We start from the raw sequence: 13755 nt of genomic DNA, 5'->3' as shown, positions 1-13755 counted from the left end.
TAAACATTGATGTGAGACACGTTAGACATGACTTTCTGCAAAACAAATTATACATCTGTTAATTACAGACTCCATTCTCCAACACCGGCAAATATGATTTAGGCCTATAAAACATTATGGAAGCGACTCAAGTTCGCTTTGCAATTAAACTGGAAAAAAAGTTTATGAACACACGAATTTGGAATAATAATAATGAACAATATAGAAATTTCCACAAAAAAAAACTAAACCTAAGAAGAATTAAAAAAAAAAAAAAAAAACTGACGACAGAAACATACGTGAAATAACAAGTGAAGAAATAAAAACTAACCGCTCGAGGCTAGTAAACACCTGCCTCTCGTTAGCTAAACTAATTAACAAAAATGGAAAACGGAACATCAAACTACGACAAGAAAACAACAAGACTTCGCCTACATTAACTAGGAAATACATACTTTAACCATGAGAACTCACAAAATGGAGTAAGTAGAACATTAGCTGGATTTTTCCCATTGAAGAAAATAAGTCACAATGTTACTAATTGTTTTACAGTTAGCCTTTTTGTTTAGAAAAAATATAGACATAGAAATACATTTAGCTAACATGCAACAGTAGCCTAAATGTTTCAATGCATAATCATTTATATTGTGACGATGTAATATTATTTTTCTTTCAATTATTTTCCTTTTTGTATATTTTCTCTTCTCTATAATCAGTCAGGACTTTCTCTTCAACTCGGTTGGACCGTTTTTTCTTCACTACCCCTTTTGTCAGGTTTACAATGAAAATAGTTGAAACACCTAGAAGCCATATATCACACCTACACATGAAAGATTTATTTTAAAAAAATAGGCCTATATTAAATATTAAATCCAAAAATAGCTTACATTTAAGTTAAGGTTACTGTTAATGAAGAAGTTGCTCTCTGCAATCATGCATTTGTCTCTTATCATTAATATAAAGGTGATATAAGGCAGTCTCATTCATATGAGTCAGTACAACTATTCTGAACTGGAGATGGGAAACGCTGATGCTTTCATTTATTTTAAGACATATTTAATCACCTTAAAATACCAAGTTATCTGTTAAAATACCAAATGGACTCCATGCTCCGATCGTCACCGTCAGTACAGTAGCCTACATGATTTCAACAAATAATACATTTGCATCCACCTGTTTCGTTAACAACGTATTCGCTGCATTCCAGCATCAACTAGAAGAAAGAAATTCACAAAGCGGACACTAGATGTCTCTCAGATATCAACAGATATCTGTAGTAGTTTAGTTCCAACCTGCAGAAGGGTCGAGATGATGGGGTCTCAAAATAAGGTGTCAGCGGACAGACCTGTTGGCCATGAGATAGAAAAAAAGTTTTAGGGCATTATACTGTTTAGTCCTTCATGTCAGGATTCCGTCTCTAAAATCAGCTGGACAAGACATTTTACACCAGACAATGTGTCCAAAGTCCCATCTGTTGAGGGACGTGAGGAAAGGGCCTTCACTGTTTTTTCCCTGTTTTGTGTAATTGTAACAGAATCGCTGTTCAAAACGGGGCGTTTTCAAGGACTAGCTGGAGGGCATCATATAGGCTATGACATACAAACCATTGTCAGATACCCAGGGACCGTTCTCATATGTGGATTGGTCATAGAGCAGCACAATCCGAACTGCCTGCTGCCTTACTGAGAATCAATATTTATTCACGGTGTAGACATAGCAGATAGCCCATCACTGCATGCAGAGACTCCTGTATAGACTTTGTTTGAAAACGTACAACAAGAAGGACAAATGCTGCAAAATCATTATATCTCAGAATGAAAATGTCTGATAGTTTTCGGTTTCGCTGGGCGCTCCCTCCCACTTTCAGCACTTCTCTCTTCAACAGGCGCGCACTGCGCTTTTACGCACGACTCCAGTGACACTGTGGCGGAGTGCAGAGCGACTTGCAGACCGTCAAAGTATGAGCGTTTTGCTGCCACTGCTGCAAGAAGATGATCCTGCTGTCTGGTCTGATTTTTATTCTCTTGGGAAAACCAGGTCGGTGCCTGGAGGAGGATAGAGATTTTATTTTTGATGGAGATGTCCGCCACTTCGCCGTGTCCACCAACACCGTTTACGTCGCCACTGACGAGAAGCTGTACCAGCTGAACCACGACCTGACTCTGGTCCAGAGTCTGACCCAGAGAGGAATCTTGAAGGGAGATAAAGGGGCGGATGATCAGCACTTTTACCGGGTTTCCGAGAGGGATGAGTGGAACGCAACTTTTAGTGTCAACGTATTATTGCCGTTTGATAACAATGGCACTCTGATCACCTGCGGTGTGACCGACAACGGATGCGGCTACTGCGAGCTGCTGGACCTGTCAGACATCTCTAAGGTGCTGTACAGTGAATACGTCCTTGTGGGATCCGTGAAGCGCAGCAGCGCGTCCGTCACATTCCTGGTGGATGTGAAGAGATCAAGTCCTGAGACTTATATTCTGTCCGCCTTACAGCAAGACAAATCCACAACGACCGGCTGCTCCCTTCGTTCAGAGGCAGTGTATCTTTATAATACCAATAACAAGCAGACAGGAGGCATATTTTCCTTTATTGCCGACTCCTTTACCCCTCTGTTCAGAACTAAAAGTTTCACTGAGTTTGTGGACGGATTTCAGATCAGTTCAATCATCTATCTTTTCTCCAACGTGCCTCAAGACGCAGGAGGCAGCAAAGTTCGTCTCATTTGGTTCGAAGTTAAAACGAACAAGGTCGAGACGGTGAAGTCACTGCGGGGTGCATCTCTCCATATCTCTGATAGTGGAGATAAAGACAGCAGACTTCTGGCCTCCTCGGTGGTCCCGGGCGGGCTACCGGTGCTCTGGAGCGGCGTGTTCAGTGTGGACGGAGGACAAACCAACACCGAGCTGGTCATGTTTGACATCAGTCCGGATCTCACCCTGAAAACCGATCAGGATCCAGATTTCTGCAACGCTGTTAATTGTGACAACAGAAACGTTAAGGTTGGTCGCTGTATTGCAAAAAAGTTTCACCTGCTTGCATTGAACCTCTAAGACGTACTTTAAGCATTAGAGGACAGACATTACCACATGTAAATTAACGTAAATTAATAATAAATCATGGAGACAAACAGTAATTTCAAGGTGCAGCCATATCAGCCGCTGAAATCTTATCCGAGGAACTAAGCCCTGCTGACTGAGGCTTAACCTATTACACAATCAAAGTCCGAAAACAATTGACAGGTTGAGTAATTTGATGCTTTAATTGTTTTGATGTTTGTTGTTTCCAGCCTGAAAGCTCAACAGATCAGACATCTACAAATACCTGTTGGATTCATAACTGATACCAGTGTTTGTGTTTCTCAGCCAAAGACCCTGAAGCCAAAGAAGGTGCTCCTCAGACAGAACTACATGACCTCTGTGCTGGCAGTGAGACACAAGAGCTGGATGGTTTTCTTCGTTGGGACGGGAGATGGGCAAGTCATTAAGGTGTGTATTAACAGTGATATGCAGTCTATCCATTATTGAAAAACTTTTACTATTGAGAGAAATGATTAATGATCAACAATTCAACAACACAGATGATGATCCTATTTTGTTCTACATACTGGTGTCAGAATAGGGGGGACAACGAGACTTTTTGTCCTCACTTTTTTGTCTCCCAGAACTCAAATTTTTCATGAGACCCTAATCCTCTTCCGTATAATCAGAACACAGAGGACCGCGGCTGCCAGTTCAGACAAGTTTAAATAATTTGATCACCAAATGCAACATCAGCAAGCAGCACACGGACAGTTTGGTATTTTCCTGACCTTGAAATTTGCTTTGTGGTGCCAAGTGCTGCATAAACGGCAAACTGCCGGGAGGAGACGCGCAAAGAAGCAGCGCAAAGCGATTTGTTGATGTTTTTTATGGAAACTGGGTCTCAGACATCAGAACCACGTCTGTTTCTGGAACAAAGTCACTCCGCTGCCACTTTGGTGATTTTATCAACAAGTGAAAACTAAATACTTGCTGTTAATGTGCTACTATAACGGATTAATGATTGAAATATAAATAATACTTTTCAAATAAAACACCCAGAAAACAGAAAATAACGTTTAATGTGTTTAAAGCATCGGCATTGATCTATAAATGAATGAGGGTTCTTCTTCTTCTTACAGCATCTGCTGTCCACAGCTGCTTTATACTGAATGAAAAGCTTCCCCTTCAGTTCATTAAGTCCCTGCAGCAACTGAAGGCAGCAGGACTGATATGTTGTTAAATCCGCATGAACACCATTCTTCAAAAAGATATTCCCTCATTTTGATGTTTGTGACGGAGAGCGCTGTTTAACATGTCAGTCCTGAATCTCCCATAGGTGTTCAGTCGGTCGCTCCGCTTATGTCCGCAGCCGCTGAGAAGTGCCGCGCCAGAGCGCAGTGCCGTTACGCACGGCCTGAACTGTGTTTACATTCATTAAATCGGCCGAAAACGACACAAGGCTTCTGCGGAGTAATCAAACACACCTCTACACACACCAAAATAACTCGATATTCTGCGTCTTTAGACGTCGAGTTAGCAGGACTCATCATAGCCTCTTTTACAACTTTCTTTTTAGCAAAAGTGGCGTCTCATGTTTTATTCTTGAAACACTCTATTTTATGACATTAATTACTAAATTATGTGACCATTACGAAGTGAGATACATTAGAGTTATGGCTGAAATAGCGTCGGTCAGATCATAACTAAACTCATTCCGGCGCCGCTGGTTCTACGTATTAACTTGTAAAAATCTGAAATAAAGTAACTTTAAGTCACAGTGAGGAGAAAAGGTGATGTTTTCACCAGCTAACGACTCTTGTTACATTATGCACGTGATGTAAGATGCTGAAATGCTTCTGGTACATAATGTAATTTTGACCTCAAGCCAATCACTACTTTATAAGTGCAGGAGACGTTTCCAGTTTGATTTTTCAGTTTGAAAGTCAAACTCAAATCTTCAAATATAATTGCATCACTCCTTTCTTTATTTCTCTGTAACTTCGACATCACATCATCGATCTGTCTTCTTTCCATCACCTTGATGAAATCATTAATATTCTGCAGAGCTTCTTTATACACGCTCACTCGCATGATTAAAGAGTTGAACATAAATGTGGAAAAGCGCCCAGTTTACTTTCACAAGTGTTAAGAAAATCTACATTTTTTATGAAATTACATATATAATTGGGCAGGATATGGTAGGAAAAAAATTGCAAAAAACAATTCTAGAGGATCAGTCCATGTAGCTTTTTGTTGTTAAAGATCATGAACCAGATTGAAAACTGTTGACTGTTCAGTGAAATAAAAGACTTACTGTGTCTACTAGTTAAACTTTTAAGATAAGCAATATTTGCATGTTCATTGACTCTTCAATGAGGGAGAAGGGGGAGATGTAATTTTAAGAAAGGAATCAACACAAACTGAACCTTGTGTGTAAAAACCATATCAGACACATATTATAATTCAAAGCAACGTATTTTTACATATAACATTTTTTTTTTAAAATTTATTTATTTAACTTTATTTTACCAGGCAAGACATTAAGAACAGTTTCTTATTTACAATGACAGCCTGTATATGTCTCTATATGTCTCAAGGGAGTCTTTAAATATTTGTTTTATCATCCAGTTTGAAGTTTACACATTCCAATTAAAGTAGGGTGTTCAGCCACATTTTGTTGAAGCAATTGCTGATGGAATACACTCAGCATACAAATGGACAGTAGAGAAGTGAAATATGATATAGTAGTGGTGTGAGACGAAGCTTTTATGTTTAGGTTTCAAATGTGAAAGCGTGTCACCTTTACTTGTCACCATATACAGCCTGGCCTGAACTGCTTTCCTCATGATGAAGAAAATTGAAATTTTATATCGCTGTTCAGCCCTGCACGGGATGTGTGTTTGATTATCAAAATAAAGATTGTAGATTTAGAGTATCACTTAAATGCTGGTTGTCATAGTTAGTGGCTTGACCTCTACGAGTTGCCAAATCATACAAATCATAGATGTTCCAAGATATGCAACACTACATATATATAGTCACCACATGATTTTAGGTGAGGCAGGAAATGTTGCATCATCCACACTTCCTGTACAGATCTTGTTAGATGTACATTCTGTTTGTAGCTCAGTCTCTCAGAAACATAACCAAAGCTACATTCTTGTTGTCAGCTTGCTGTGGACAACAACTATCACACCACATGTCCCAGGGTGCTCTACAGGTCCAATGATGACCGCAAAGTGTTTCCCAAAATACATCTGGATAAAGTGGATCATAAACATGTTTATATGGCATTTCAAAACCAGGTAGGTTTACTGTACATGTGTACTGTGGTGCAATGCCTTATGTTAAGCCATATTGTCACAATGTTGCTGAATGTTTGTGTTTTGTTGTAGATGAAGCGTGTACCTGTGTCAAAGTGCAACACATACAAAACTCTGCAGGAATGTTGGTCTGCACAGGATCCACACTGTGTCTGGTGTGGCTCTAACAGGTCAGACACACATCTGCAGATGACATCTTCAAACAGTTATGAACCCTGTAATAATTTAATTTTCTCTTCCTAGTTGCACATTTGAAGATGAATGCCCAGATTCAGACTGGTTATCCATTCCTGATGATTACCAGCAGAGAATGGTTTCCTACAATGTTGTAAAGGACGGCACTGAGCAGGTACAGATCATGTTCAAGCTTTTATTTATAATAAGTTCTTATTGTCATTTGTTTCTCTTTTAAACAATCACATCCTGACCTTTCTCAGATCACACTAAACATCCAGACACACGTGACTGTGGGTCAGAAGGCGACGTCTAATTTCGCCTGTCAAATCTCTGCAAGTTCCAATGAGTTTTGTAGCAGGGGAGGCCCTCCCCCACAGTTCCCACAATGCACCTGCATCCTCTCAAATAGTGTGCTTCCTGCTGAAGGTCAGTGACTTTTAAGTATAATATAAACAGAATAATATATATAATATAATATGTCCATTTAATTGTGTGGCTTGCACCTTTACTACAAAGAGCACTGGGCTTTACTGCCTTGACTAAATTGATATTTGATTCTAGCTTCTTTTAATAAGAATATCTAGTGTAAATTTAAAAAAAAAAAAAACTGATGAAGTGGATAATATCAAAAAAAAATCTCCTACTGTAATATATACATTATATTATAGTGATATAAAAACTGTGATAATTTTTTTTTAAACTGTTATTGAGAGAGAGTATTTAACTTGATAAAATCTGTGTTTTGGCTAATCCAGAATGAAAAACCTGACAACCACAAATTCAATAAATTAATTCAATGGTGCAAAAAAAGCAGCCCCACTCATTGATTTGCATCATAACCCAAAAAAGCACAAGACAGCCATAGATATTAAATTTAGAGCTGGCTTGAAGAGACGAAAAAATCTCTGCTAGTTCACAAATTTCTGTTGTTTCACAATATGGTTTTACGCATATAAACATATGAATTGCTGAAAACTACGACTATTTTTTTGTTGTAATGTTTGAAATAACAGGCCTGGCTGTCACAGTAACGATTAGACTTGGGACGAATCAGTGGTCGGAACAACTGAAGCTAATGAAGTGTTCTGACATCAGAGGACCACCTACCTCTGTCTTGTAAGTTCACAAACATTTTCAAGAAATCAAAGACACTTAATGTGGACAAATAATACCTAATAATATAACTAACAGAAGATAGAGCTGAAAAAACTTATACTAATATGTGTTTGTACATACACACAACACATAATCATAATCATTAGACAAAAGCCATTTTTCCTGGTTGTGTTTCATCATCAGGAAGAGTATATTACTATCTCATGGTCTTGTGTTGTATCAAGTCATCATGGTTCATACTAGAGTGTTACATTGGTGTTGATCTCAATGGAGGTGGTAACATTTGTTTTCTCTATTCAGGTGTCAGCAGTGTATCGATGTCGGATGTGTCTGGAGCCAAAATGGCTGTTCCTGGGCAACTGCAGGAGTAAAGAATGTAAGAATACATGTATTCATCCTCTATACAAAGGCTTTTCCAGACATTATATATGTTCTACATGTATGTTACATTTCCATGTGCTACATTTGAGCATCAGTATATCACCACATTCATCTTGAGACATCTGTAAATTTGAAGATTGTGAGTGATACTGATTAGATACCACTTCCTTAATATGCAGATATTTGTTTTTATTACCAGACAGAGAGATTGGCAGATGCCACGTCATCTTACTTAATCCACTGTCCGCAATGTTTGAGTACATATTCATCATTCATCCACTGAATATATTGTTCAACAGACTGTCAGCTCGACATCCACCAGCAGCAAAGGCTCAACAAGCAGTTAGTAAATCATGTTAGCTTCCTGTATACTGGAAACAAACAGTAATTATTACCAATAAGTTTATAGACAGAAGATTAGTTAGTTCAGTCATCATTTTCATAGTCAACCAACATTGTATTCTTAAAATATCAAATATTTATATGTTACATTATATGCTGCCCATGGCTTTGCTAATGCAAAGATTTACTTATTCTGTATAGATATCGTTGTTTAGCCTAGCCTAACATAGCCTAATGGCCTAGCGTAGAACAAAGGGGTAACAGGATGGCAACTTCACTTTGAGGATGTCTCATTTGAGCTACTTCTACATGTGTTAATCATACACATAAAACATGTGAATAAGACAGAATAGGAGTTTGACAAAGGTAGGAGAGCTGTTTCCCTCATTCAAAGTGTTTGCATCAAACTAACGTAAGCTGAAACATATTCTGAATCTACATACTACACTCAGAGATCCAACTGATATCTCATCTCTTGGTACCACAGCAAATTAGTAAATTCCCCAAAATGTCCTTAATTAAACATTTGGGAAACAAATAGTTACATTTCTAAAGTTCAAATAGTACCTTAACAGTGAATGTTGAACCTGCTGAATTTCTTCCTCTTACTTCCTTCTGCAGTACAGTGTTTGCCAAATGGTGGAGTCAGGAATGAACTTTTCTGTGAGTCTGAACTCTCTGAACATCACCCTCATTAACATTTTCTGAGGTTAAAGACATGACAAGGAGATAACACATTACAAACATTGTGCTTGTTTTACCATCAGAAGCCAGAGATCTCCTCCATCACTCCCAGCGTCGTGTCTTTCTACGGCAGAAACCGCGCAGTGTTGTCAGGTCATAACCTTCGTGACGTGACCAGAGTGAGGATCCAGGCAGACATGGACTGCACTCCACGAGAGTGAGTCAGTTTAGAGGTTGAATTTATTTAGGTGTCTAAAGTTTACGTTACTTGATAAATCACAGTTCAAAATGGCAGTTTCACCCACATTAATCATTAATATATTGTGCCTGAGTGACTGTCTAGGCAGTATTTATGAATGTGCAGGAGCTGGATTTGTGTTGTAAAACGTGTTTCTGCTCCACACACAATGTACACGAAAACACATCCACTTATATTGTGATTTATACATGTTAATAACTCACAACTATAACTTCAGTTTGGTTATTAATTGTCAATAGAGCATATACTGATCTTGACAGTCCGCAGTTTTTATCTTTAGCACAGTGTCACAGTCAAATTTGTGGCATTTCCCTATAAGGTAAAAACAGCCCTTTTACTTCTCAGCATCGTTGCTCAGACACACCCTCTGTCAACTCAAAACTAAACACAGTGTGCTTCTGCTTTAGGAGTTTTGGATCAATTTTGGATGTTTCCAATTATTATAGAACAATTAAAAGACTTCATAGACCTGCTTTTAAGCTGATTTTGCCATCTTTCTATCCTGACTGTATGTTAATGTTTTGTTGTTTGCTATATTAATGACATTCTCCATTTCTCTCTGTCTGTCATCCTGTGTTCTCTGGTCAGATCTCCTGTATGGAACAACACAGGTGTGAGTCTGACGTTCCACATTCCCAGTACTGATAGTAAAGGCATGGTCAAAGTATGTGTTCTCCTCCCAGATGGTAGTTGCCATGGCAACTCTAAAATCACCTACAGGTCATTACCAGCCTGCACTGCCATTACACCAAACAGCAGCTGGATCAGGTATGAAAGGATTTATTAGTATTTTTATTATTATATTCCCAACACAAACATACAGACTTGATGGAAGAAGCTTTTCTGAGGATAAGACGAGACAGGTCAGATACAGTATTTCCTGCAGCTACGGCGCTGCAGAACACATTTCAAAGCTATGATTAATATCAGATTTTCCTCCAAATTAAAGCTCAAAGTTGTCATAAACAGAACATCACAAACTGCTGATATAATTTATATTAGTGAAAGAGGATATGAGGAAGAATACTTTCTATGAATTTAGCATTTTGGCAACGTAATTAGCATGAACCTCTCTTTAGGTGATGTCTTTCCCACATTATTTTAAATGTGAAGTGTTTTGTGGGTTTTGTGCGTTTGGCACTCAGGTGTCATGTGCTGTCAGCTTAAAAATATTGAAACCATTAGAAAAGAAGCACTGAGCTGAATTGGAGGTTTTCATTTCTCACACTGGAAAAAGAATGACTTCTCATGATGTCATTCAGACAAATTTAAAGTGCCACATGTAGCATGCTAATCTAATGAGTAGAATAGTGATTTTGAACAAACAAGACCAGACCATCATCACTGAGATCAGCTTCTGCAGCCCATTTCAAAGTGAAAGAGTCATTGGGTAAATGCTGGTTGATAGGATGTGTCTAAATCATTGAAAAACACAATTATCTCCATATTATATATTTACTGTGATGATACCAAGTTATCATAACTAATTTGACTGGTTTTATTTGACACTAACCCTGTATGTGACAAATAAAACCTTTGAACGGTGGTTTATCATCAATCATGGTTGTGATACCAATTCTTGCGGGAACTCGTGGAGATTAGACTTATACTCTTGGTTCCTTTTTATTTCAGTTAAAAATAATCAGGTCATATATAGGCAACCCGTATAAGATTTCTCAAGTTGCATCATATTAGGTTATCATGTTAAAATCAACTTTCTGTGGTATCATATGTGTATTAAAATGCCTTCCCTCTGCTTGGCTGCTACTCTCTGTCCTGTAGTGGACATAGGAAGATCCAAGTCACGGGATCCCTGCTAGAGTTTGTGGAAGGGGTCATACACAGTCACGCCCCGCAGGAAGTCAGGCTTCCTCAAAACAGAAACTCTCAGGTGGATCCACAAGCATGCACAGTAAGTCATGCATTGCTGCATTACAGCACAATGTCACATTATATCACAACATGCACCAAATTATAGTACATTTTGGACTGTATCATGTCAAATTATCCCGTCATGTTCTGTCATGTGTATGTATACTGTATGTAATGCTGCTTTATGTCATATAATAACATATTAATGTCATGTCATCGCTCTTGACATCACCTTCATGTCTTATATTTGTTACCATATGTTGTTGACATTGACTTATGTCACATTATGTCAATGTCACATTGATTGTATAATGTTACATAATGCTGACTCATTAGTTTACGTAATGCCATATATATACTGCATTTTTTTTACTGCAGATTCTAACTTATGACACACCTGCAGCTGAAAATACTCAGGGGATTTCTACCAGCACTGTGTCTCTGAAAGTTGCCAATGCAACCGTGGACTGCCCCACAAGCATCACCTACTATCCAGACCCCGAGTTTACTAGCTTCACGTCCACAAGGACTGGGAACAATGAGCACATGATCAACATAGAGGTACAACATATTTCCAGCACACATGCACAAACATATGACGTCACTTCATAAAAGGCTAGCATTTGCTTCTGTTGTGCTTTTAGAAAACAGCAGACAAACTGAAGATGACTACGGCAGAGTTGTCAGTATGGGGCGTCCAGGAAGGAAAGCCTTACTTCTGCAACATGAAAACCAAAGAAAACTATAACGAGATTGACGTTTTTATCTGTGAAATTCAAAGCACATCCAACACTGAGTTTCAACACTTGTTGGTAAGTCTTTCAAACAAACCGCAACAAGCTAAATATTACAATAAAGAATACAACCCAGACTTTATTGTGATTATAATTACTGAGGGTGGTTGGTCAAGGTAGCAGGAAATTAACGTATATCACAGCAAAATCCTTAGAAGTATATTGATTTCAACATAATGGCTCTCAGATTGTGATGCTTCCTTTAAAGTATTAATCATACATAGAGGAAACATTTTTTGACCCACTGCTCTGATGAGACTTCCTGCTGTAAAATTCATTTTTTAAATGCAGTGCCATCACTGTTTTCCAGATAAAGTATGGAGACAAGACAGTAAGACTAGGACCTCCGTCTTCTTCACATCAGGTGCTTCTGACGCTGTGTCTCCTGCTGATACCCTGTATTATTGTTGGTAAGTACACTACAGAGGGTTGACTGAAAGGGTTGAATGATTTTGGTCCAGTCAGTGACATTAATCTCTGATAGATATGATGATGTCTGTTTGATAGCATTTATTGCCTCAATGCTATCATGAAATTTGGTACAGATATTCATACGTCCATCAGGATGAACAGTAATAACTTTGATGATCCATTATTATTTTTTCCTCTAGCGCCATCATCAGGTCACAGTAAAAAAAAAAAAAAAATCAATCCTAAATCACTCTGCCTTCAAAAACCCAGTAAGGTCAAACAGACCTTCTTCATTTCATCACTGTTTTATGAATGAAATTCTATTTTTCTTTCTGCTTGGTTTGATTCAGCTTGTGTTTGTCTTTCAGTGTTGGTGATTATCTGCTGGTGGAAAAAGAAGCGTAGTGCAAGATGAACAAGCTCTGATCATCCAACATTTTGCAACTCCAACATCAAGATGAACATATAATACGCCATGTTTATTCTTAGTCTTCATTGATACTCATTTCTCCACCACACTCTGTAGTCTCAAAATGTATATGTAGAGGGAAGCAACATTAACTATGCAGTAAGTGTGGTATAGTATTGGGCTTTTACAGTATCCTGCAACCACTTTCTATGTTTTAATATTTAACTCAGGTATAGTTTCTATCTCAGAGGCCACTTGAAGAATTAAAATGTATTTGTTTTATTATGTTCAGAGACTTTTGTGTACATTTTGCCTTTATTGAGTAGAGCATATCAGAGAGCTTTCTGGCAATCATATGATCAACATCTGAAGCTATGTTAACAATATTTTTGCTTGGAGTCTCCTTCCTGGAGTCTCTGCTGTTTGCTTGGTAACCTCCTGGTAGTTGCTGCAATTGGTCAATAAATAGTCTAGCAAATAATAAAACCACAACTTATCTATTGTGCATCATCAACAAGTTTGTGTAGCTGTCATACTGGAGGTGACAAACCTCTGTGGTGTCCTGTTCTGCTATTGCTACCCTCAGTGAGATTTACACTCACCTGTAGAAGATGTTGAGTTGAGTCCAACAGCTTCATCCAGCAGCAGACCAATCTTGCCGAAGACACTGTGGTGCAGAACTTCTGCCCCAGTTGAGCCATAAACATTGATGTGAGACACGTTAGACATGACTTTCTGCAAAACAAATTATAGATCTGTTAATTACAGACTCCATTCTCCAACATCGGCAAATATGATTTAGGCCTATAAAACATTATGGAAGCGACTCAAGTTCGCTTTGCAATTAAATTGGAAAAAAGTTTATGAACACACGAATTTGGAATAATAATAATGAAAAATATAGAAATTTCCACAAAAAAACACTAAACCTAAGAAGAATTTAAAAAAAAAAAAAAAACTGACGACAGAAACATACGTGAAATAA

The 13755-nt window shown here is 38.2% G+C and overlaps 1 protein-coding gene across 2 annotated transcripts; it reads left to right on the top strand.

Annotated features, from left to right (window-relative positions):
- The first annotated feature begins 293 nt into the window (after positions 1-293).
- Positions 294-13063, top strand: LOC137175619 (plexin-C1-like). Of its 2 annotated transcripts, none has more exons than XM_067581406.1 (17): positions 294-461; positions 1865-2981; positions 3345-3467; positions 6173-6307; positions 6398-6495; positions 6569-6674; positions 6763-6928; positions 7516-7618; positions 7919-7994; positions 8963-9004; positions 9109-9242; positions 9873-10052; positions 11067-11175; positions 11535-11717; positions 11801-11968; positions 12261-12360; positions 12730-13063. In XM_067581406.1, the coding sequence occupies exons 2-17, from the start codon at positions 1971-1973 to the stop codon at positions 12774-12776; spliced, it is 2781 nt and encodes a 926-aa protein (XP_067437507.1). In that variant the 5' UTR covers positions 294-461; positions 1865-1970; the 3' UTR covers positions 12777-13063. The 2 variants fall into 2 exon arrangements, with proteins under 2 accessions (XP_067437507.1, XP_067437506.1); XM_067581405.1 differs by having other exon boundaries at positions 11067-11196.
- The last annotated feature ends 692 nt before the right edge of the window (positions 13064-13755 follow it).

Source organism: Thunnus thynnus, chromosome 23 (genome assembly GCF_963924715.1).
Source record: "Thunnus thynnus chromosome 23, fThuThy2.1, whole genome shotgun sequence".
Lineage (NCBI taxonomy): Eukaryota > Metazoa > Chordata > Actinopteri > Scombriformes > Scombridae > Thunnus > Thunnus thynnus.
The sequence above is the reverse complement of the archived record's forward strand: the minus strand, read 5'-3'. Positions and strand labels throughout refer to the sequence as shown.

Coding starts and splice junctions, on each gene's coding strand:
- LOC137175619 (XM_067581405.1), top strand. CDS start 1,971: ATGATCCTGCTGTCTGGTCTGATTTTTATTCTCTTGGGAAAACCAGGT. Junction 3,468..6,172: donor GAGATGGGCAAGTCATTAAG/GTGTGTATTAAC, acceptor TCTTGTTGTCAG/CTTGCTGTGGACAACAACTA. Junction 9,243..9,872: donor ATGGACTGCACTCCACGAGA/GTGAGTCAGTTT, acceptor TTCTCTGGTCAG/ATCTCCTGTATGGAACAACA.